The sequence below is a fragment of the Beta vulgaris genome, chromosome 7 (assembly GCF_026745355.1).
Source record: "Beta vulgaris subsp. vulgaris cultivar EL10 chromosome 7, EL10.2, whole genome shotgun sequence".
In the NCBI taxonomy this organism is placed as follows: Eukaryota; Viridiplantae; Streptophyta; class Magnoliopsida; order Caryophyllales; family Amaranthaceae; genus Beta; species Beta vulgaris.
The window spans coordinates 35,075,780-35,099,001 of NC_079208.1; the positions used below are offsets into that span (position 1 = coordinate 35,075,780).

Sequence of the window (23,222 nt, forward strand, 5' to 3'; positions counted from 1 at the left end):
TTTCGGATTGTTTTAAACCAATAATAGACTTTATATGTTTAAAAGTTATGGGCTTAGTTCGTTCAATTATTCTTCCTTTGGACCGGACCAATCATTGTTAGAGATTAATCTAGAAAATTTTAAATGTTTGATAAAAAAAATGTGAGAAAGATATCTAATGTGTATCTAGAATTATCTTGTGAAAAATCTAAAATATTTATACTTGAAAGAAAATCTAGAAGCTAGGATACAACAACTATAAATATGTATTATGTGCATGAGTTGAAAAGGGAGCCAAACAAGTGAGCTCCACACAAGATATTAAGAAAGGTAGAAACAAAGGGTTCTACCAAGGTGAATGAGAAACCTGAGCTATCACAAATACACTTGTATAATTAATTATCAATGAAAAGCAATTTTATGATACTATTTGGGTCCATCAAAACTTCCGTGTGCGCCACAAATTCTATCATGGTATCAGAGCCGCAAAAGTGATTACGAAGAAGATCAAAGGCCTGAGAGATGGAAATCAAGCTTGTAAGAAGAGACTTGGAGGGCACAATCAAGGTAAATATCTAATACAAATTAAATTACAAAGAAGATAATTCAAAAGGTATGGAGATGAAATAAAAGAGTTTTAGGTGAAGACAATAATGGAAGATATGTTTGGAAATTAAAATATGATGATGGAGAAAAAGAAAGGATGAGATAACTTTTGAGAAATGTTGAAGATTAAATGTAAGATAAGTTGGATGGTTGATGACATGAACATTAACAAATGAAATTAGCATTGGAAGAAAAGGAAAGAATGAAAAAAGGGAGAATATTGGTGACAAGAGCACCAATAGTTGGAAAGAAGAAGAAAAAAACAAAATGAAAAGATAAAGGAGAAGAAGAAAAAAAAAAAGAAGTTCAAGAGAAAGATTTTGGAGTTTGCTAATGACATGGGCATTAACAGACATGATTGGTGACATGAGCATTAATGAAATAATCAAATTGGATAAATATATGTGAAGAAGAAAAATGAAAATGTTCATATTTGGGGGAGTAAGTTGATAACATGGGTACCAACACAAAACATTGAAGATCAAGAAAATGTGAAGAAGAAACAAAGGTAGGATGGTTGGTAACAAGAGTACCACCACAAAGAAGTGATAATCAACAATATGAAAAGAAGAAAATGGAAGATCAAGGTGGTTGGTGACGTAGGCACCAACGAGGAGAAAATTTCAAGAATCAAGTTTGGAGATAGTTGACGACAAGTGCATCAACAAGACTTTCAAGAGACCTTTGGAAAAAGCATGATGAAGTATAAGAATTTTTAAGATTAAGGAGGAGTGTTAGAGATTAATCTAGAAAATTCTAAATGTTTGATAAAAAAAAGTGAGAAAAATATCTAATGTGTACCTAGAATTATCTTGTGAAAAATCTAAAATATTTGTACTTGAGAGAAAAATCTAGAAGTTAGGATACAACAACTATAAATATGTATTATGTGCATGAGTTGAAAAGGGAGCCAAACAAGTGAGCTCCACACAAGATATTAGGAAACACTAGTAGAATAATTGATCATTGCTGCGGTGGTATTGCTGCGGTTTTTCCCATACGCAGCAATATATCACGTAAAAAGAAAAGATAAAATATAAAATAAAGATAGGAAAATTTGTCAGAAACCACCTTTTATAATCACTTTTTTTGTGAGAAACCACCTTTTAAAAAAATTTGGTTAATTAGCCACCTTTTTTGTTCTTTTTTTTGTTGGAAGCCACCACTTGCCGGAATCCGGCATTGACCTTGATTTTCCGACGTTGACCATCAGATTTTCGCCATTTTTCCCCTTTATCTTTCTCCCCCCTCCCCCCTCCCCCCCTCGCATCCCCGGCAACCCCCCTCCTCCCTCGCAACCCGCCGGCAAACACCCCACACGACCATCACCAACCTCCCAGCCCTAAGCCCATCACCTCCCTCGCATCCCCTGACATCTTAGGTGGAAGAAATGGCGAAAAATCTGGAAAAAAAATGGCGAAAATCTGATGGTCAACGCCGGAAAATCAAGGTTAACGCCAAATTCCGGCAAGTGGTGGCTTCTAACAAAAAAAAGAATAAAAAAGGTGGCTAATTAACCAAATTTTTTTAAAAGGTGGTTTCTCACAAAAAAGTGATTATAAAAGGTGGTTTCTGACAAATTTTCCTAAACAAAGATATTGCTGCAGTTTCGACAAAAAATCGCAGCAATATAGTATGAATGGAAAAATTTTGAAAAAAGTTGACTTTTTGACCAGACATATTGTTGCGGTTTTGGGAAAAAACCGCAGTAATATATTAAAATAATATTAAAAATAATATTGTTTGCGTTTCTTTGAACACCCGCAGCAATAGGCGTCTTATTTATTTTTATTAGCACACGACCTAATTAGGGTTCATAACAGCGGTTTTCCTCATTTTCTTTTTGAACGTTCCTTTTCCCCACTCTCCTCTTCCTCTCTCTCCTCTTCCTCTCTCATCCTAACTCCTACGAATATCCAAACAAAAAAACTCTATAGATTCGCCGGCCATCCGTCTCCAAACACGAACTCCTCTGATTCGCCGGCCATCCTTCTCCAAACACAAAAACTCCTCTTCCTTTCTCATCGTCGCTTGACTTCTTCGTCGGTTGTGATTCTCTCGTATATCCTTCGTCCACCGTTCGAAGCTCCTTCGGCTGTTCTTCATATCTGGAAACGAAACATAAATCGAACCTTCTTTCTCGTATATCCGCCGGCCATCATTCGCCGTCGTTCGCGTTTCTTCGTCTTTGTTATTCTCGTCGGAAACTACACGGGTTTTTGATTTTTTTCGTTTTTATTTTTGGATTTTTTTCGATCGGTTGGTGATACTTGTTGTTTTGCATTTTTCGTTTTTATTTTTGGGTTTTTTCGTTTTTATTTTTGGATTTTTTCGGTTGGTGATACTTGGTTTTATCGGTTTTTTTCGTTTTATTTTTGGATTTTTTTTTTCTGTTGGTGATACATGAGTTTTGTTGTTATTATTTTTTAGAAGTAATATGGCTCCATGTATTTTATTTTTCGTTTTCTGCACAATGAGTGTTAGTAATACACGAGTTTTAGATGAGTGTATTGTACTTCACAGAGATACAGTGATTCAATTTCATGTTCCTACTTTTAATCTTTATGGCTTTGATGTTGTAGTTATCAGCTTGATCTTTTTGTAGTTTTTTTTTTATGTTTCTACATTTTTACCTTTTAAATTTAATGAAAAAATGCAAAAAAAAAAAAAAAGTTTTTTTGCTTGTACCTGGACCTACTGCCGCGGTTTTGGGCAAAAACCGCAACAATAGGTTTCATAATTTTAATAATAAAAAAACATATTGCTGCGGTTTTACCTAGAAACCGCAGCAATATGTTCAAATATTGCCGCGGTTTAAAACCGCAGCAATATATTAATTACCTATTGCTGCCCCCTTAATTGCTGCGCGGCCAAAATCGCTGCAATAGGCCACTTTTTGACCGCAGCAATAAGCATTTATTCTACTAGTGAAAGGTAGAAACAAAGGGTTCTGCCAAGGTGAATGAGAGACATGAGCTCTCACAAACACACTTGTACAATTAATTATCAATAAAAATGCAATTTTATGATACTATTCGGGTCCATCAAAACTTCCGTGTGCCCACAAATTCTATCAATTATGATGACGGTATGTTTCATCATAGGATATTCAATGGGGAGACACAATTTTATGTCTACAATAATAGAGAATATATCGAGGATATTTTCTCTATAACTTTATAGATATTTTTATAAGATTATAATTATCGTGTATAGATATCCTTTCCTACCACAGTTAGGAGTTAGGACTGACACATTATAACCTATATATTAAATTAAATTTATTTAATCCAAAATGGCTTATTCATGTCATAAGTTAATAGTTATAACTATATTTAATTAAGTTCTATGTTACTCATGTTCTTTTATCGTTCGATTTCTTCTATAAATTATGAGGGTAATTGATTTTTTTTTCTTAAGTAAATACATTATATACCAAAGTGAAAGTTTTTGAGTTGGTTCCCTAATCTTGATCTCAATTTCACAAGGAGCAGTTAAATATAAAATATAAAATATAAAATATAAATTAAATATATATGTTGTATTTAATAAGTTGAGTAACTCATTTTTATTTACCGATGTGGATGACATATATCAACTTTGATTTTATTTATCTATATGTAGTAGATAAGCTATATTATTATGTTATTATTTGTATTTCTTTAATATGTCATTTAATTATGTATAAATATGTATACTGTGAATATGGGAAATATCATATATTTGTAAGATAATAACTCCCCGTGCAAGTTCCACAGGTTCAAATACATAGATATCGTATAATAAGAAACATGGTGTATGTATTGACTTGATTAGATATACTAATTATAGATTATACATAATTAGTATGTATTAGACTATTAGTATATCTAATACATAATTAGATATTCAAATACATAGATAACACTAGTTTTTTATGCACGCGATGCGTGCGATGACATTTTTAGGCCTAATTATTACTAAGTACTAAAAAAAAGGAAAATTTTGCAAAAATATTCTTAAACCTTGTTTGTGAGAGGAAGCCAAATTATTATTCACCTCTCTTAATTGAGAATAGTATTTACGGTCCGAAGAGTACAAACCCCCTTTAACTGAACATGGATATTTTGCAAAAGTTTTGGGCAAAAATTTTATATTAGAATTTTAATAAAAAAAAAAACTAAAATTGTTACTTTATATGAAAATGAATCAAATTTCATACACATCTTGTTTTCTGATTTTATATGAAAACGAATCAACTAATTGCTATTATACATTTTTTCAACTACATAACAGTCGACTAATGTGAAATAACTTTGAAGATTAAAAGAATTATGTACCTGTTTGAAAGTTCGAAAATCGGTGGGACAAATGTGTGAGTATGTAATTTTTTGAGTATGTAATATTTGTGATTATGTAATTGTAAATGGTTTTTGAGAACAATGATTTGTAAGTGAATTTTGTGAATATTTCATACGTATTGACGTTCTACTATATTAGTTTTAGTTTGTAAGTTAATTTTAGGCTTTTTGTAAAGTTTTTTATTATGTGAGTGATTTGCATGATTTTTTCAACGTGATTTTCTCAATTCTTTGAGTGATCTGTAAAGTTTCCTGATACAAGTGATTTGTGAGTGATGTTGAAATTTAATTTTCGGTGATTTTGCTTGAACCCTATTTTGGTATTGATATTCTTTTTGTAATTTAATAAGGAAAGGAGGACAAAATAGTCAGTTCAAAAGAGGACACCATAGGTCCCCCCTTCCCTTATGTAATAGAGATAGATATAGATAGAGACATATAGGCTATGTTCAGTTCACCTTATTTTTGCTTATTTCAGATCTAATCAGATCAGATCATATCCGATCAGAAAAAATAAGTTCAGATCAGATCTGATCGGATCAGATCGGATCAGGTCAGATCAGTTCAGTTCAGATCAGATCATGCTTATATTTAAAAATCATTATTATTATTAAATATCTTTCATTACATATTAGTAAAAATTATAATTATTGAATATTAATAAAGTACTCATTGAAACGAATCAAACAAGACCCCACATGAATATATTTTTTCTTATATATTGAGAAAAATCTAAAAGATAAGATCTTGTAGATCAGATTAGATTAGAATAAATAAGTTCAGCTCATATCAGATAAGTTCAGATAAGAACATTTCAGATGAACTAAAAATAGCCATAGGCTCTGTTTGGGGAAGCATTTTAGCTACCTTAAATGATAAGGTGCTAACATATTTTAGGTGCTAAAATAATTAGCAGTGTTTGGGGAGCACCTAAAATAAAATTTCAGGTGGCTAAAATGACTTAAATGATAAGTTAAGAAATTTACCTTTTCACAATCAGGTGACTGAAATTTTGGAAAATCTTTCCAAAATTTTGACAACAACTAATTTTGCTAAAACAATTTATCAACTTAATCAACTAATTTTGCCAAACACTTAAACTAATCAGTTACCTTAACAGTTTCAGCACCTTATCAGTTTCAGCATTATCTTATCAGTTTCAGTTAACTTATCAGTTTCAGTTTATTTTTAGCTAGTAACGCCAAACAGAGCCATAGTATGTATTAGATTTAGAGCGCCATAGATATTAGTATAAAAGTATAAATTGAACTCTCCGTAAATTTTGAACGGGTCTAAACAAAGAGTTAGATGATAACTCAAAAAAAATTGACTTGCTTTATTTTAAAAAATTAGGTAGATAATACCCGCCAATAATAACAGACCGGCATCGATTCATATGTAACTTGATCAAACAACATACAAAAGAAAAAGTGTCCATCCATATGAGGTTACAAAATACAATTGGAAATATATCCCCCAAATTCCCATTTCTTGAAAACCCTAAATCCCAAATTGAAACCTTAAATTGTTTCAAATTTCAAATTCAATCTACTAGAAAATCAACACCGACTTCAATTGCTGCTAAAGGGCGTCAATTAATGGCGGCAGTGGCTGGTGTTTATAGGAGGGCGCTTCCTTCGCCACCAGCAATTGACTTTGCTTCTTCGGAAGGCAAGGTTAGATTTCTCTATCCTGGATAATCTCAATTTACTTGTTTCTTGATTCTGATTATTAATTGTTTAATCTGCTTGAATTACCGACTGTTATATTGTATGGATGGTCAGCGTATCCACATATGGTCCATTGTTTGAAAACCCGAATGTTTTCGATGCTAGGAGTTAATTTTGTCCTATTTGGATGGTAGTTCTATGGAGAAATTTTATCAATTTGACTAGCAAAAGTAGTTTAGTTGATTATGATTAATCAGTTCGCTGAGTCTTGATTTTAGAATGTTGCATATGATATAAGGTGATGAAAAATGAGGTGTTCGACTGGAGCAAGCATGCTTTATTGTGAATATGAGGAAGCGGCTTCGAAGCAAAAATCTTGATTTTTGGAATTTTCAAATGGTAAGCAAACAAAACCTATTTGGTCAAATTGGTCTTGTGTGAAGGATTGTATAAGTACTATAAGCGGAATTTCATAAATCTAATTTATAAGTACTTAAAACAGGATCACATGCATATACAATCAAGGATCACATAAAAGTTTAGAATTAACCTTTGTAGCGTGAATTCCACAAAACTTGTATAAATCGGATAAAGAACCCCAAAAAATTCTTCTTCTACTTTAATGGAATTTTACGTAACTTTTGAAAGAATAGGAGAGAGAAGAATAATAAGAGATATCTGATATATTTCTTTTACTGCCTAACCCGATATATAAATATATTTAGGTTAAAATAATTCCTTTCTCTCCTCCTCTTAGCCGGCCACCCCTAGGGCCCTTATGGCCTCTAGGTTTCTTTCGTTGATCCAAGTATAATGTGTGACCTAATAAGATCCATTATATTGGGCTTTGGGTTTATAATTTTCTAACCCAAAGTTCTATAGCATTCTCTAGCAAGACGTATAAACGACCCAATTGAACGAATTTATTATTTCCATAATACGATCCATAATATAATTAGTAATTGCATTTAAGTCGAGGACATAAATCCTTCAATCTCCCAATTGTCCGAGACATTTAAGTGGGAGATTGAAGGATTTATGTCCTCGACTTAAATGCAAATTACTAATTATATTATGGATCGTATTATGGAAATAATAAATTCGTTCAATTGGGTCGTCTATACGTCTTGCTAGATAATGCGATAGACCTTTGGGTTAGAAAATTATAAACCCAAAGCCCAATATAATGGACCTTATTAGGTCACACATTATACTTGGATCAACGAAAGAAACCTAGAGCCCATAAGGGCCCTAGGGGTGGCCGGCTAAGAGGAGGAGAAAAGGAATTATTTTAACCTAAATATATTTATATATCGGGTTAGGCAGTAAAAGAAATATATCAGATATCTCTTATTATTCTTCTCTCTCCTATTCTTTCAAAAGTTACGTAAAATTCCATTAAAGTAGAAGAAGAATTTTTTCCTTCCAACTAGCATTGGTGGAATGTTGATCCGGGTTGGTGGACCAAGTAGAGGAATCACAATTGGGGTTCTTTATCCGAAGTATACAAGCTTTGTTGAATTCACGCTACAAAGGTTAATTATAAACTTTTTTTTATCCTTGATTGTATATGCATGTGATCCTGTTTTAAGTACTTATGAATTAGATTAATAAAATTCCGCTTATAGTACTTATAGAATCCTTCATTGTGGACAACTCAAATTGGATGAGAAAGACGGTCTACAATCTAATATTTATGAAGCTTAAATAAAAGAGCGAGAGATGGAGCCCATTTTTGTTCTCAAAAAACTAATAAACGTGACGGTATATGACAAAGTGACTTCATACTATGAATGATGTTCCCTTGAAGGTCGTGTCTAATATTAGGCGTACTTATACTTTAGTTTAGGGCGCGTTCTAATAAGTTCAGATTAGTTTACATAAGTTCCAATAGTTCAGATTAGTTTACATAGGTTCCAATAAGTTCATATTGGTCATAATAAGTTAAGATAAATTTTAATGAGCCCAGTGCAAAGAAGTTAGTGCTGATAAGTTCAAGAAAAGAAGGTGAAGCGAATACACCCTTAGGCTGTTTCCTTGGAATGTGAGCTGAATTTGTAAGAGAAGAAATTGGGATGTATGTGGACGGGAGATTGCTTATGTCCTTTTTTTATGCATTGTTGCATTTTATTCTAGGCCTTCATTTTTTTTGTTATTTCTTAGTTGAGAAGATCCCTCCATGTTGTTTTGCTTTCCAGTGTTAGTTGTTGAGCTAGATGATATTCCATTGTTTAGTAAACTAGTAATAGTATATGATGGAAGTAGTAGAAATGAACAGAAGGTGATCGAGATGGAGTTATTAATGGTAAAGAGGAGGAATAATTGGTGGTGAAAAAATCCTAATGACAGGATACACCCACATGCAATCACTGGGCATATATTCCATTAACTAGACTTTAGAGGTTTTCTCCGTTTTTTATCCTACTTTTACCTAGTTAAGTAGTCAACGATTTCTACTCAAACGAAAACATTGTTACCTTCTTGAAGCATGAGGTCTATTTTGATTCTCATATCCTTTTAACATCGCCTCCAAGTGACTTAATTTGCTCACTATCTTGGAAAGTAGCTCATGACTTCTTGTCACCATGTTATGTACTATAACAAATGGTGTCTACCAAATGTGTAAACTTGTTATCATAAGCATTGACTAATTCCTCCATTCATAAAAGTCTCACTTAAGGGCAGAATTTCTATTTGCAAATAAGTACTTCATGTGTTCCAAATTAGTTGCAACACTTTCTATATTTGAATGTTTCAAATTAGTTGCAACATTACTTTATTTAGAACTAGTTTCTGTGTATTTCTCTCCTTAGACATGGTCCCTTTATTCATTTATCTTTATCTCTATCTCTATCTCTTTTGATCTCATCTTCACATGCACCTAAAAACTAGTTTCTGTGTATTTCTCTCCTTAGACGTGGTCCCTTTATTCATTTATCTTTATTTCTATCTCTATCTCTATCTTTTTTGATCTCATCTTCCCATGCACCTAAAAACTTGTGCCTTCCGCATGTTGCAACTAATCTGGAGTGTAGGAAGTATTACTTTAGCAATCTAATGGAAAACATTTTGAAATACCAATTCTGCCTTTATGCTAATTAATGATCTATAGCTAAATGAGACGATTAATGCATATTTGATTCGGGCATTTATGTCATTTTGAGTCCTGGTTACTTTAAAATATGTGCACATACCCTGAGCTATGTTACTCATACTCTTTCTTTTTACCTTAAGTACCCATGTCACATACTCGACACTTTGTTTTAGGTATGGACACTCGCCACTAATATTACGCCAAAAATGTTGAAAATGTCCATTTACTAGACAAGTTTGATGCTTGGATTTGCACTTTTCTCTTATGAGTCCCATGTCCGAATAATATAGTCCTAAGTGCCACTCAATTTACCATGTAGGGAGTTACTATAATGCTTTTGAGAAGCATAACATACTGATGAAGCACTTGGTTGCAATCTTTTAAGGTTGTTAGTTGAGTCCTTAGAGTACTCCTAGCCGTTGCCTTCCTTGTGAGTTATGAGGAGATAGAGTATAAAAGTAATATTAGTTTATTAGGAGAGAGAAAAAAATTGGCCAAAAACTGATGCCCAACTCTTCATGATGGACCAAGAAAAAGAGGAGCAAAGAAGGAATTGGAGGAGAGAGAAATATGGTGGGGTAGGTGGAAGAGTGAAGAAGTAATAAAATAATTAATGACCACAAACTATAGGGCAACCATTGGTTGTGCTCTTAGTGAATTGAGAGTTTGGAATCAATTTGATACTCTGGGATGGTGAAGGAGTCTGCGGTGTATCTCTCTGACATAATTAACGGTTTTTTTATTACACTGATAGGTAAAAACTTGTGTTCAGCATAAAGAATGTCGGCTGTCTCTACTTAGAATCTATCGTGTAGCCTTTAGAATTTAATTTTTATCTTTTTCTCTCATTGCTGCATGTCAGAAGTTGTTTGTATTTGCAGCAACTCTTTGCTGAAGCTCTGCTGGAGGGAAACATGGAAGGCTTCTTTAAGTTGGTTTCATATTACCAGACTCAATCAGAACCAGCATATTGTGGGCTAGCTGCTCTTGCCGTGGTCTTAAATGCACTAGCAATTGACCCTGGAAGAGAGTGGAAAGGTGATCTTCATATCTGAAAACTGACATATAGAATGATTGAGTGCTTACTTTCAACTTTCCAAGTCAACTGAAATAAATTATATGGCTACCAAGTGTTGATCTGCTTACAATTATTGGTCTGTGACATGAGTTAATGGCTACTATTGTCGCTAAGGTTATTCAGAAATAAAGTATTTTCAGTGGCTAGGAGTTTAGGACTATGTTATTTCATATGAGGTTTCTCCTCATGATGCATATTATTAGTGTTCGGGAACGGCAAGCTGTGTTACTTCAAAAAAAACATGAGATGATACAGCTGCTATGTCAGTGTCTATGCTTTTCTGCCCAGGAGATTATTTGCCAGGTAACATTATACTGCTATTTGTTAATGATCCTGTCATTTCTGACAACCAAATCAAGTTTTGACGAAGATAGTTGCAGCTCATGTAGCCTCTTTCAACTTGTAAATGATTTTTTTTATATGAACTCACTTTCTTCATTTTATAATTGTTTTCTATATCTCACATGAATAGGTCCATGGAGATGGTTTGATGATACTATGCTGGATTGTTGTGAGCCTCTTGAGAAGGTTAAGGTTAGTGGTATCTCATTTTGCAAAGTAGCTTGTTTGGCTCATTGTAATGGAGCAGAAGTTGAAGCATTTCGTACAAATGAGAGCACCATGGACAACTTCCGAAACTATGTAATCTCATGTGCTTCTTCTGAGGATTGTCACATGATTGTATCATACCACAGAGCATATCTAAAGCAGGTATTGGATCCCTTATTGTCTCTTGAAAACATTTTGAACTTTGAAGTACATGTAGCTCGATAAAATCATGATTTATTGAAGTAAACAGCATAGCAGGTCTCACAAAAGTAGTTGGGCCATTTATTACTGCGAGTCTTTTTTTTTTAATTGTTTATTGACATCCCTCATAAAAGCATATAATTTTACCTAAGTACTCCCTTATGTGCATAAAATTGACAAAACTATGTTGACATCCTAAAACATCCTACTTCGTCTTTGGACTTTAAACTTGAAAATCGATGAGCATTACTACATTTTGTCGTGTTACTCTTGAAAATAAAAAGAAATGAAAGAGAATATATATATTTCTAGAAATCTTTGATTCTCTTAACAGTTTAAATTGGCACTTTTATGTTTTTTATTCAATTCTTTAGAGTCAATTTTTTGAATAAGATTTCTTTGCCGTGTTTGCTGAATGTAGGACATATATTATTTCTTGAAAGTTCATCATTGCATACAACTTTCAAGGCACTTTCTCTTTTCGTCAGATTCCTTGAATCAAATGTAGTTTATCAGAGGGTAGCTATCTGCTGTGAATCCATATTAGAGGGAAGGGTAATTTAGATATTATTTACATTAGTTAGCTTGGGGAATAAGCTAGGTAGTTGTGTTAAAGAAATTACTCTATATATAAGGTTAACTAGAGAGAGAAAAGTATGTTGAAAATTGTTAAGAAAATTGGGTGAGCTTTAAGAGTTCAATTAGGAGAGAATCAAGCCTCTCGAAAGCTTGTTATTATTATTGCTGTAATTTCGGTTTATAAATCAAATCTTCTATGTCTTCCTTAATCTATGCTATTAATGGTGTCAAAGCTATGTTAATTCATAGCAAATGGTATCAGAGACAATTGAGGGAGATTTGCTGATTTTCAATTTTTGATTTTTACCAAAAAAAAAATAATATGCAATGGAGTTCGCCGGAAGAACTGCAGCAAAAACAGATGCAAATGTGGATCAATGAGGAGTTCGCATACATCAAACACAAGAGAGATCGAGGATTTTCAGATCTCGAAGAAGAGAGGAGGATTCGAAGAGAGCTTCAACTTTCAGAGTTCAATGGAAGGAATCAGGACATCTTCCATTTTTTCCAGTTGGATGACTCAGCAAAGTTAAAGGCTGCCACCATGACTCTTGTGGGAGACGTGCAACGGTGGTTCGAATGAGTAGAAACAACTGAAGGACCTCGTGGCGATATTTTGGTTCGACATCGACGGTTTCATGGCAATTAGATCTAGAGAAAGGAATGGAGGTGGTGAAAACGAATGTCGTTCAACCGGAAGAAAAGAAGTTGTTAAACGTGAGTGTTAGTCAAGGGTTTGAAATAGTTAAGGGATTAAAAAGTGGTTCTGGTGCTTATTTAGGTGGCTTGACTGTTGTGGTAGGAGGAGAAATTAATGGAAAACAATTGTTGAGTAACCTTCAAACCAGACCAGAGAATAGGAAAGAGGCAGTGAAAACAACCACCAATGACTTTCCACAGCCACGTGAAGAAGAAACCGAAGTAGTAGAAGAGCCTATGAGAAACGGATATGGGGAAGGTGCTTTAGGCGGTGGTCAAGGTTGTCATACCGGTGGTAGATCAGGTAGTGGGACAAGTGGAGTCACTAGTAGGCGAAAAGGAGGAAGAGAAAATGAAGGAAGAAGTGTAGGTTGTGGGTCAGGTTGTGGTCCAGGTTTCTCTAGTGGTAGTGGCGATTTTGGAAGTTACGTGAGGGGAGCTGAAGCTACTGCTGTAGGGGGGCGAGTTAGAGGAGATTTTCCGGAACAAACTACCAGCGAAGGTTCAAATTTCTTGTCCGGCGAAGATTTTGGTGGTGAAGAAGGGTGGCGCTTACATTGGGTCTTGTTGCAGAACTCTCCAGACGATGAGCGTAAGAGGAGCATGGTTGGCTTGGAGAAGAAGCCAATTAGGGAAGACACTAGTAAGGGCTTTTTTGTAAAATTGCTAAAAGCAAGTGACTGCACACCAAAAAGGCATATGCCTTATTCCTTTTGTCAAAAAGCACACCCTAATTCTAAACCCACTTTCCCCCTCCAATTCTGAAACCCAATTACCCCTCTGATTTTACTCGGTCCAAACTTAATCTCTCTTCCCATTTTTTCATTTCCCAATTTCTTTCCCTTAAGCCCAAACTGCCACCAAATTTTAAACCCACTTTTGAGAACCTTGCATCTAAAACTAAACTCACTTCTCCAGCTTATATTTCTACACCCAAACCATCAAACCCGACTTTCCCTCACCAAATTTAAAATTATGTTTCTATCTTTTCCTCCCACCTCAACCATAACTTTCTACTCTTCTATGTCAACTTCCATTTACCTACAACACTCACCAATGAAGAGCTTGAATGCCAATGGAAGCCGGACATCAATTTTCGACAAGACACTGTCAAATGCTGGCGAGGCCGGGAATTCAGCGCTGATTACTATCTACCTTGAGGACAAGGTGGAAGTTTGGGCGACCAGTAATGCTATGAATCCATATTGGACGGAAGGATAATTTAGGTATTATTTACATTAGTTAGCTTGGGAAATAAGCTAGTTAGTGTTGGAGATTTAGAGTATTAGATGTATTGGTTTCATGTCACGTGATTTTGAGTCGCAATGGTTATGGTGGCGTGACCCGAATCAACATGAGTTATAGAGTTCATTAATGTATTTATTACTGAAGGAGCGTCGCTCGGTTTAGAGCGACGATCAGATTTGACAGTAATTTTAAGAACACGAAAAACTGACAAAAGTGCGCGAGGAGCGCCGGCTCCTGCTTGGAGCTCCCGCTCTAGAGAGGAGCGCCAACTCCTCCTCTGCGCTGGCTTATTTCGCGTCTCTTCGGTTGGTTTGTGACGATTATTTGTCATATAATACCAGATGTTCCTGTGTTTCAAATGACTCTAATTCATTATCCTATTCATGTTTATGAAAGCAACAAGAGAAAACTCTCTCTATTGAAAAGCACAAGTTCATTGTTCATTACATCGAATTCTTTCACACACTTATTCTCATTTAACGATTATCATAGTGAGGGTGATCATCGTTGTTTTTTCTTTGTATCTCGAGAGTGAAATCCGTGGAACCTGTGCTCAAAGTAAGGGTTAGAATATTGCTTTTGGGAAAGCGTATCGCGCCTAGAAGATTGTTTATTGTTGTTTCTAGTAGTCAAATTTGTGACCCTTGTAACGTCTTTGTAGCATTTATAACAGTTAGTTGTGTTAAAGAAATTACTCTATATATAAGGTTAATTAGAGAGAAAAGTATGTTGAAAATTGTTAAGAAAATTGAGTGAGCTTTTAAGAGTTCAATTGGGAGAGATCAAGCCTCTTGAAGCTTGTAATTATCCTTTTTATTGCTGTAATTTCAGTTTATAAATCAAATCTTCTATTCTTTCTTAATCTATGCTATTAATGGTGTCCAAGCTATGTTAATTCATAGCACTATCATCACAAGATGATGCAGATGACTGCTAAAATCAACTGAGCTTGGACATATTATAAGTGCTAAAAATGGAGAAATTAAGGGTGGAAGATGAACTTTGATTGATTAACAACTGAAAATATAACAAAATGTAAAGATATTCAAGCTCTCGAGGGGCTTGATGGTCTCCCAATTGAACTCTTAAAAGCTCACCCAAATTCTCCTCTATTTTCAACATGCCCTTCACCTTCTATGTGGCTCTATATTTATAATAGTTTCCTAACAAACAATCCAACTTATTTCCCAAGTAAACTAAAGAGATAATATCTAAAAGACCCTCATCCTACAATATTAGTTCTTAGCAATAACGTCTAATAATGTGGATCAATCAACCATTAATAAAGGGTGTGCTAACAATGATCTCATACTGTGATGTTTGTTACTAATGGAAATTCTGCCTGTTGTCAGATATCTTAGAATCTTGGTCTGCTTCAAGTCTAACTGTAAGATGGATACTTGGCTAGTTGGCTCTGTTTTCCCCCGATATGTTTTTTACATGAGGTATCAAATGTATGTTCCATGTGACCTGTGGTCAACTAACTTTAGGGGAACTTATACTGTCTACATGTGTTGTGTATGTCAACATGTATTGTGTATGTCAACATGTATTAAAATGTTTTTACCTACCATGATATTCTACATTCTAGTATATAAACTATAAATAGAATGTTGATAAAGGGAATATTGCATGTACACCAATCGACATGCAGCCTTGTTTGGAGCTTATTGTTGTCCAATATTTTAACCTTGGCCAAAAATTATTCAACAACAGTAACCTCCACATAAGGCTGCATGTATTCTAATGTATATTTAGTTTTCCTTTCTTTGACTCCTTATAAGAAAAGTTGGAGGAAATACACCACCATACGTTTGGCCACCTTCGTAGAGTTTACTTCTGACTTCATGCTGAACCTCGTAAAAGAATGGCATTTCTTGCTTCTGTTTTGGCAGACAGGAAGTGGTCATTTTTCGCCAATTGGTGGTTATCATGCTGGTAAAGATATGGTTCTCATTTTGGATGTTGCTCGATTCAAGTACCCTCCTCACTGGGTACCCCTCACACTTCTTTGGGATGCTATGAACACAATTGATGAAGCTACTGGACTTTACAGGGGGTATGGACACATACTTGCTTGATAACTATTTGTTTGCTGTCATAACATACAAAATTGTTGGAGATTCTTTATTAGATCACTTTTTCATTTGGCTCTCTTCGTCAGAAGTCATGTCGTAAGACGGTAAGGGTGTTTGGTTGGGCCAAAACATAACTCAGAAAAGTGGCTTTCTCAATTTCCATTCTTTGGTTTGTAAAGAGCGTAAAGATTTCTAAAGGGGGGAAAATTAATCTTGAAGCAAAGGAAAATGTTGAGTCCAACATAATGCAAAGTATTCAAGCTGTTAAAAACATTAGCAACATTAGGTTGTTCCTAGGTTTCACGTGTAAGGAACGAGTCATTAATATAGTAAAGAACTGAGCTGTTCCTCTGGTCAAGGAACTTCTGTCTATAGCACTGCCTCTATGTCATAGGAGTGTTCCATTAAGTTGCATCCATAAATGACAAGGCTGAGGTGCTTTCTAAACCTTTTTTTTTGTTTAAACTAAATTTGGAAAAAGAAAAATTAACGATTTTGTTGCAATATTCTGTTCATCAATGCAATTTTGCACCCCACAGCACCGTTGTATTCATCAGGGCAAAGACCACAATGTAATAACTTGACAACAAGAGTGCTAATTTCCTTTTCTTTCAAAATCAATTTTATCAAATCCAGAAATAGTCTTAGGACTACTTCATTCTTGTCATTTGTTGGTGTGACTTCAAAGTCTAAGACCTCACTCTCTAAACCTCAGCCTTGATAAAGATCTCCATTCTTTGTATAGAATTTTTTGTTGAACATTTGAGTTGAGTAACGTTGTTTGAGTTTCTCAACATCAATCATCTTACTCAAAATCTAACTCAACAAAATTTCTTTAAAAAGTTCTACCCTCTAATACTTATTGATAGTTTTGAGGAACAATACAAGAGGGGAAGTTAAATTTATTGTGTGAAATATGTTTATATTACGTTGGATGTGTGGGCATACAAGAAAGGATCGATTAAGGAATGAGATTATTAGGAAGAAAGTAGGGGATACACCGATCGTGTTTAAGATGATGAAAAATCATTTAAGATGGTTTGAACAGGTAAGAGAGAGACCAGGTTATGCCTCGGTTAGGAGGCTAGATTGCTGGAAGAATGGCAAAGTGATAGAGTTGTAAGGGGTAGGGGAAGACCTAAGAAAACTTAGGATGAAGCTGATTAAGAATGATATGAGTCTACTTGGGATTGAGGAAAATATGGCGTTGGATAGGCAGAGTGGAGGGAGAGAATATATGTTGACGGCTTGTCTTGACTTTATATATCTTCCCTTTTGACCGCTCATAGTTTCTTCTTGCATTTTGCAAACCTTTTGCATTGAACATTCTTTACATCTTCCCTTTCTTAAGGTTTTCTCTAACCTTTTCATTTGTTTTGCCTACAAAGCTGTTTTTTCTCTCTCCGTCTTTTTTTGGCTCTCTTTTATATGATATTTTCAAATGTATTTATTTTGTTCATCTATCCTTACATTTTTCGTTTTTAACCAAACTTATTTTTCTTACCCCTTATATTATTTTCATTTAATTTTTTTTCTCCTTATTTTACTTTTATTAATTCCACTTTCTCCCTCTTCCTTGTTTATTCTTTTTTAACTCTCCGCTCTTTTCTTATTTCATTGATCACGATGACGATTTCCTACGGGGATTCATGTTAGCCGACCCCAAATCATTTTGGGACTAAGGCTTTGTTGTTGATGTTTTATAAAAGGTACTAAACGAACGAGAAGAAAACATAATGGGTAAAAACAAGGAAAACCTTATTAGCCTCAATAGGAAGTATAAACCACTGGGGATATTAAACTGAATTATCGCTATCAATAGGAACAAAGAGAGGTTTGTGAGTGTAATGGAATTAGACAAACACATTGAACCCGTGTGAGTAGCAGCCACTATTGATCCATTTGGAAGAACAGGACAATAGAAAACCTCAACTAAATCAAATAACCACGGTTTTTCGCCCCTAATGTGATGAGAAGCACCGATATCAATAATCTAAGGGGAAGAAGAAAACATACCACTGAAGCGGTCATCCGAAATCTTAGCATTAACAATATACCCATCAAGAGCTTTCTGTTGATTTGTGGAGAAGAGAACTCGAAGAAGTGCTTGTGATGGCAGCAACACTTGCGGCAGCGGGAGGTGGTGTGGCGTTGGCCTTGGCCGAGCCACGACCAAGACTAGAAGAAGAAGGCCAAGAGCCATGAGTCTTGGTTTTGGTACCTTGCCAACCATTCGGATAACCAACAACCTCATAACAAGTACTAACATCATGGCCATGCTTTTTGCAATTAGAACATTCATGAAGTACCCAACACTCGACACGTCGTACCTCACCTTGTGACAATGAGTACACATAGGGCACTCACTACAACCCCGGCCCCGACCCGTGTTGGATTAGACAGCAAAACCCAGCATATCGGTGGTCTTATCAACCGGAAGAGACGACGACCCAACTCTTTCATCTTGAACCGCCAAGTGATAAGCACGGTCAAGTGATGGAAGAGGGTCGGAAGATAAAATATTGGATCGAATAGAAGCTGTTTCGGTTGTGAAATGGTGGCGGACCCAAGAGGTGTCCGTCAGTAATGGGGGTTATCCGGGAGTGATGATCTACAAAAGAACAAACGTGAGCTACCTTCGGGGTGATTGTGAGGAAACCCCCTCCGACGCTCAAGTCAGCTGATATCCAGTAAGGATTCTAGAGAGAGAAAGCTTAGAGAGATTACCTATCAAAAAATCATGTAATTTTTGTTCATCACGGCAAGTTCATAACGAGAACCAACATCACAGTTAGAGCAACAAAAACATGTAATTAAAGGTTCATCTTTAAACAATTCCTCCCACAAAGTATGAAGTTTGCCATAATATGTTGGAACATACATGGATTTAGGCTGTTCACATTTAGCAATAGCATATTTAAGCTGATTAATTCGAGGGACATTCACCAACGCAAAATGAGTTTTTAAGTAAGCCCAAAGACGATGAGCATCGCGAAACTTAGAAAAAGTGGATTTTACCTCGGGTGCAATGGCATTGGTGATCCATGAAATAAGCATTGCATTAACAGTTACCCAATCGACCATAGTGTAGAGAGGCGTATCCTCGATTATTGTGCCATCAAGAAATCCATATTTTCTATGAGCTTTGAGCGCCATCTGAATATCAGCGGCCCAATCATCATAATTGTAAGTTTGAGGCGCATAGGGGTGATGAAATCACCAGGGCTATCAGAAGCAAGGTAAAATGGGGAATTGATGTTGATTTGGGGCGGTGGTAGGGAAGTTTGTGGGGGAGGAGGGGGCAGTAGTGGGGGGCTGTCCTCGCAGGACATGGAGGAGAAAATAAACGGCAGCCACAATCCAGCGGCTGGAGAGATGAAAACGAAACCTGCGGCAAGCGGGATACGTGAGTGAAAAAAGTTTAGCCTTTTGGCTCCTATACCATGTAAAATCAGATCAAGGCTTAAAAGTTGTGTATTCTCATTAGGTTATCACAATATATAGTACAAGCTATTTTAGGAATCCTATAATGAAAAGAATTCCTACTAGACAAATCTACTTCTATTTATACATATCCTCAAAAGAAACATACATTTGTTGTTGGACTATAAGTACCTACGAGGGGTTTAGATGGGGGGGGGGTGGTCGGGGGAATATAAATCTTACTTTTGATATTTCGGTTTGAACTATCCTTGGATTATTGAGACAGTATTTATGGATTTTTCTTTACCATTCTCTACCCACCCTCCTGGAGTTCTTCAGCCTAACCTGATAAAAACTAGTAAAAGGGAGAGGGTTTTTTTCTTTTATATATAGCTTTTTCATTATTGTTGAGATTTAAATTGATTTTGCTTGATTTAAGGGTTTGAGATTTTATTTAATTGTTAAATTATATTGTTGTCAGGTTTATTCTTCTATCGAAGCTTCAAAGGGCACCTTCAATTCTTTATACTCTGGTAATTTTTTTTCATCTTTTTTGAGAACATCTTTCATGAAACTTCTGATACTTTTCCCCCCTTTTTACAACATGAATAATGAACTTTGTGCATATTACATGTAGGTACTTTGACATGAGCTTTTTTTCATTGTGTCCATCAAAGTAGATTTATATATTCGTTTTCCTTTTGTGTACAAACTAATATAATTGAGAGGAATCATGTTTTGGCAAATGTGCGTTGTGGTTTAAAGAATTTGACTATCATAAATTTTTTCAAAGTCACTGTTATCCATTATTCTCTAGATCTTTTTGGTACTAATCTGATCTGTTGTAGCATTTGAGGAGCTGAGCATTTGGATTCTTTGCAGAGTTGTCGTCATGATGGCTGGGACACTACTGCTAAATACTTGACTAAAAAGATTCCACAACTTCTGTCTTCTGAAGAAATTAGTAACATTCAGGATATGCTATCTGTGATCTTTATATCAGCTCCTGCAAACCTGTGTGAGCTCCTCAATTGGGTTGCTGAAGTTCGAAAACAGGAGGATGGGATTAAACTTGTCAGTGAAGAGGAAAGGAGCAGACTGGTGATCAAGGTCAGACTTCTCTCCTATCTTTGCCCATGTTCACCAAATCCTATTGCCTTTACATTCTGTATGATTTATCCCGCTTCTCGGTTTCAGGAAGAGGTGTTGAAGCAAGTGCGAGATACTGAACTATTTAAACACATTACGAGATGGCTTTTATCTGGATCATCTTGCATGCACAATGCAATTTTTGATGGTCATGATTCTTTAGACAAAATTGCTTCTGAAGTGTGCTGTCAAGGTGCTCAAGTTTTGTGTGGCAAGGTTGGTTCTTGGAGTGCAACTTGCTCTAAAACAACAAAATTGAGATCCTCAGACTTTGACAATGCTGAGTCTATGACTGTAGTTTCTGGCAAAGTGATTGTGAGAGATTATGAGTGTGGAGTAGAAATGTTGGTCCCGTGCTGTCAAAGGAAGTCTGGTAGCCCATCTGATTGTGCTTCAAATACTTCTAATAGGGAAAGCCCTTCAGTGTTTGATGTTCTAACCGTATTAATATTAACCTTGCCTCCTGATACGTGGCATTCTCTTAAAGATGAAAGACTCCGAGAAGATTTTTGTGGTATAGTATCCACCAACAATCTCCCATGCTTACTACAACAAGAGGTAACTACAATTTTGCAAGAGAGGTGGTATGTGCTTTTTATATTCCCTTGAAACACTTAAAAGTAGTTGGAACTGTGACGACTCGTTTCTACCAGAAATATTGTGGAAATATTACTAGAGATAGAATTATCTAGACTTGTGAGTTGGAACTATGAGTTCGGAGTAGTTGATACATTAAATGCAATGGCAAATTAGGAAAATTTGACAGCAAATTAAATTATATTAACATTGTAGGGTGGCACTATTATGAGTTGTGCATATGTGAGTCATTTCACATTGATGAAGAGGAGAGAAAATAAGTACTCCTTTTGTTACCAATTGGTTGTGGGATCAATTCTTTGTGGGTCTGTAACCAGTCTGAACTCTCCTCTATGAAATTTTATGAAACAAGAAAAACAAAGAAATTTCTAACTGAGATTCACCTAGAAATAGAGGGAGTATTAAGGAGGAGTTATGCAATGACACTAGCAACTTCTGTGCTACTTCAGAAAATACTATTCTGTTTGTTCTGGAGAAGGACTACGCTCAAGAAATTATGTGTTGTAACTTGTAACTGAAGTTCAAGTTTTGAAAGATAAAAGCCAAACAGTATAAGGAAAAGGAAACTGACATGATTAAATTAATTTTCACTATCTTTTCAAGATAATCCCAACTTCTGATTATTCAGTGTGAATATGGAACCTTTCCTAGTGATCTGAATTCTTAAATTCTGTGTTTCTTCATTTAGTTTTCTTGAGTCTGTTATACATAGTAAATATAATACTTCAAATTGTTTTGATGAGGTTCCCCAATAATTTGGGATTATTGGCTTATTGCTACTTTTTAGAAGTAGTAATTGGGAAGATGAGTAAAAGTTAGAATCATCAATGTTGATTTTTATCGCTTTCACAGGTAAGCCTTGATTGTTATCAATAGAAAAGAAATATACCTTTGTTGAAGCTGGACATGTCCCCTTCTCAGATCCATCTTCTCCCACTCGTACTCTGCAAAATTATGTGAGTTCTTGTTTGTTTTGGTGCACCTTAGTTTCGGATATTTGATAGTGATGTAGTGATGTCAAAGCAATATGCTATTAGAGGCTAAATGCCTGAATCCCCATGAGCTGAAGCTCAATAATAAATATATTTTCTTTAGACTTCGTGAATTTCTATTGGTAATTCTGACATATAAAGTTATCCATCCATTTTATCATCTATTTTGGCATGTGCTGATGATGTACAGTGTTGTTTGTGAACCTTAATGTACTATCTAATGTTCCCAAGGCCTATGTAGGCAGCCTCAGCAATTATATGTGGTTATGATTTGTTGCAGATATTGCATTTAGGAAAGCAGCTACATTTTCTTTGTCGCTGATGTCTGCTATTCTTCAGCATGATATGACTGACAACTACTGGTGCTTCTTTCTAATTACCATCTAAAACAACTGTTAGTTTGCTCGAAAAGGAGAGGTTTGATGAATTCTGCCTTTTTCGAAGTTGCTGAATACTGATATGTATGATCATTCTCCAATCACATAAATTAGCAGATGAGAAAATTCTGTGCGAAGTACAAGACATTGGTACAGAAAATGTTAAATTAGTAATCACTCCTGTTTTTCTTACTGGCACTTGTCAGCTTTGTTGATGAATGCAGTGAAATTCATTTATCTTGCCAGCAGATGAGCTTCCGTGGGTCTGAGCATGTTGTAGTATGAAAATAGAATTCTAGTTCTATGGAAAATTCTAAAGCTCATAACAATTTATCTACCTTTAGAAAGATCAAGCGGTAATAGCAATGTTTCATCTAATTGATCCGGACTTTTCAGTTGCTGGCATTAGAATGAGCTTGTTCATGCTCATGAGAGTACCTGTAATCCCTGTTCCCTTGTCATGTGCTCATACTGTCGAATGCACCTTACATGCCGTTTGCTGGTTGGTGGTGTCTTCTCGTCTGTCATGTTCGTTCACATGCAGCATGTAGCTCATGTGGACA

General features: G+C 35.4%; 1 protein-coding gene across 6 annotated transcripts; it reads left to right on the top strand.

Moving 5' to 3' along the window:
- The first annotated feature begins 6,204 nt into the window (after window positions 1-6,204).
- On the top strand, window positions 6,205-23,152 carry LOC104899198 (glutathione gamma-glutamylcysteinyltransferase 3). Of its 6 annotated transcripts, XR_790919.3 has the most exons (9): window positions 6,206-6,601; window positions 10,571-10,727; window positions 11,240-11,478; window positions 15,939-16,102; window positions 20,026-20,077; window positions 20,427-20,654; window positions 20,742-21,251; window positions 22,143-22,246; window positions 22,563-23,152. XR_790919.3 is itself a non-coding variant. In XM_010686347.3 (8 exons), the coding sequence occupies exons 1-8, from the start codon at window positions 6,368-6,370 to the stop codon at window positions 22,602-22,604; spliced, it is 1,626 nt and encodes a 541-aa protein (XP_010684649.1). In that variant the 5' UTR covers window positions 6,206-6,367; the 3' UTR covers window positions 22,605-23,152. The 6 variants fall into 6 exon arrangements, 5 of the variants coding, with proteins under 5 accessions (XP_048503934.1, XP_010684649.1, XP_048503935.1 ...); XM_010686347.3 differs by lacking the exon at window positions 22,143-22,246; XM_048647978.2 differs by lacking the exons at window positions 22,143-22,246; window positions 22,563-23,152 and adding an exon at window positions 6,894-6,994 and having other exon boundaries at window positions 6,466-6,601; window positions 20,742-21,569.
- The last annotated feature ends 70 nt before the right edge of the window (window positions 23,153-23,222 follow it).

Excerpts from the sequence above, each read along its gene's own strand:
- LOC104899198 (XM_048647977.1), top strand. The coding sequence starts at position 6,368 with ATGAGGTTACAAAATACAATTGGAAATATATCCCCCAAATTCCCATTT. Across the intron at positions 20,078-20,426 it reads CTTCAATTCTTTATACTCTG|AGTTGTCGTCATGATGGCTG; the intron begins GTAATTTTTTTT and ends GATTCTTTGCAG. Across the intron at positions 20,655-20,741 it reads GGAGCAGACTGGTGATCAAG|GAAGAGGTGTTGAAGCAAGT; the intron begins GTCAGACTTCTC and ends TCTCGGTTTCAG.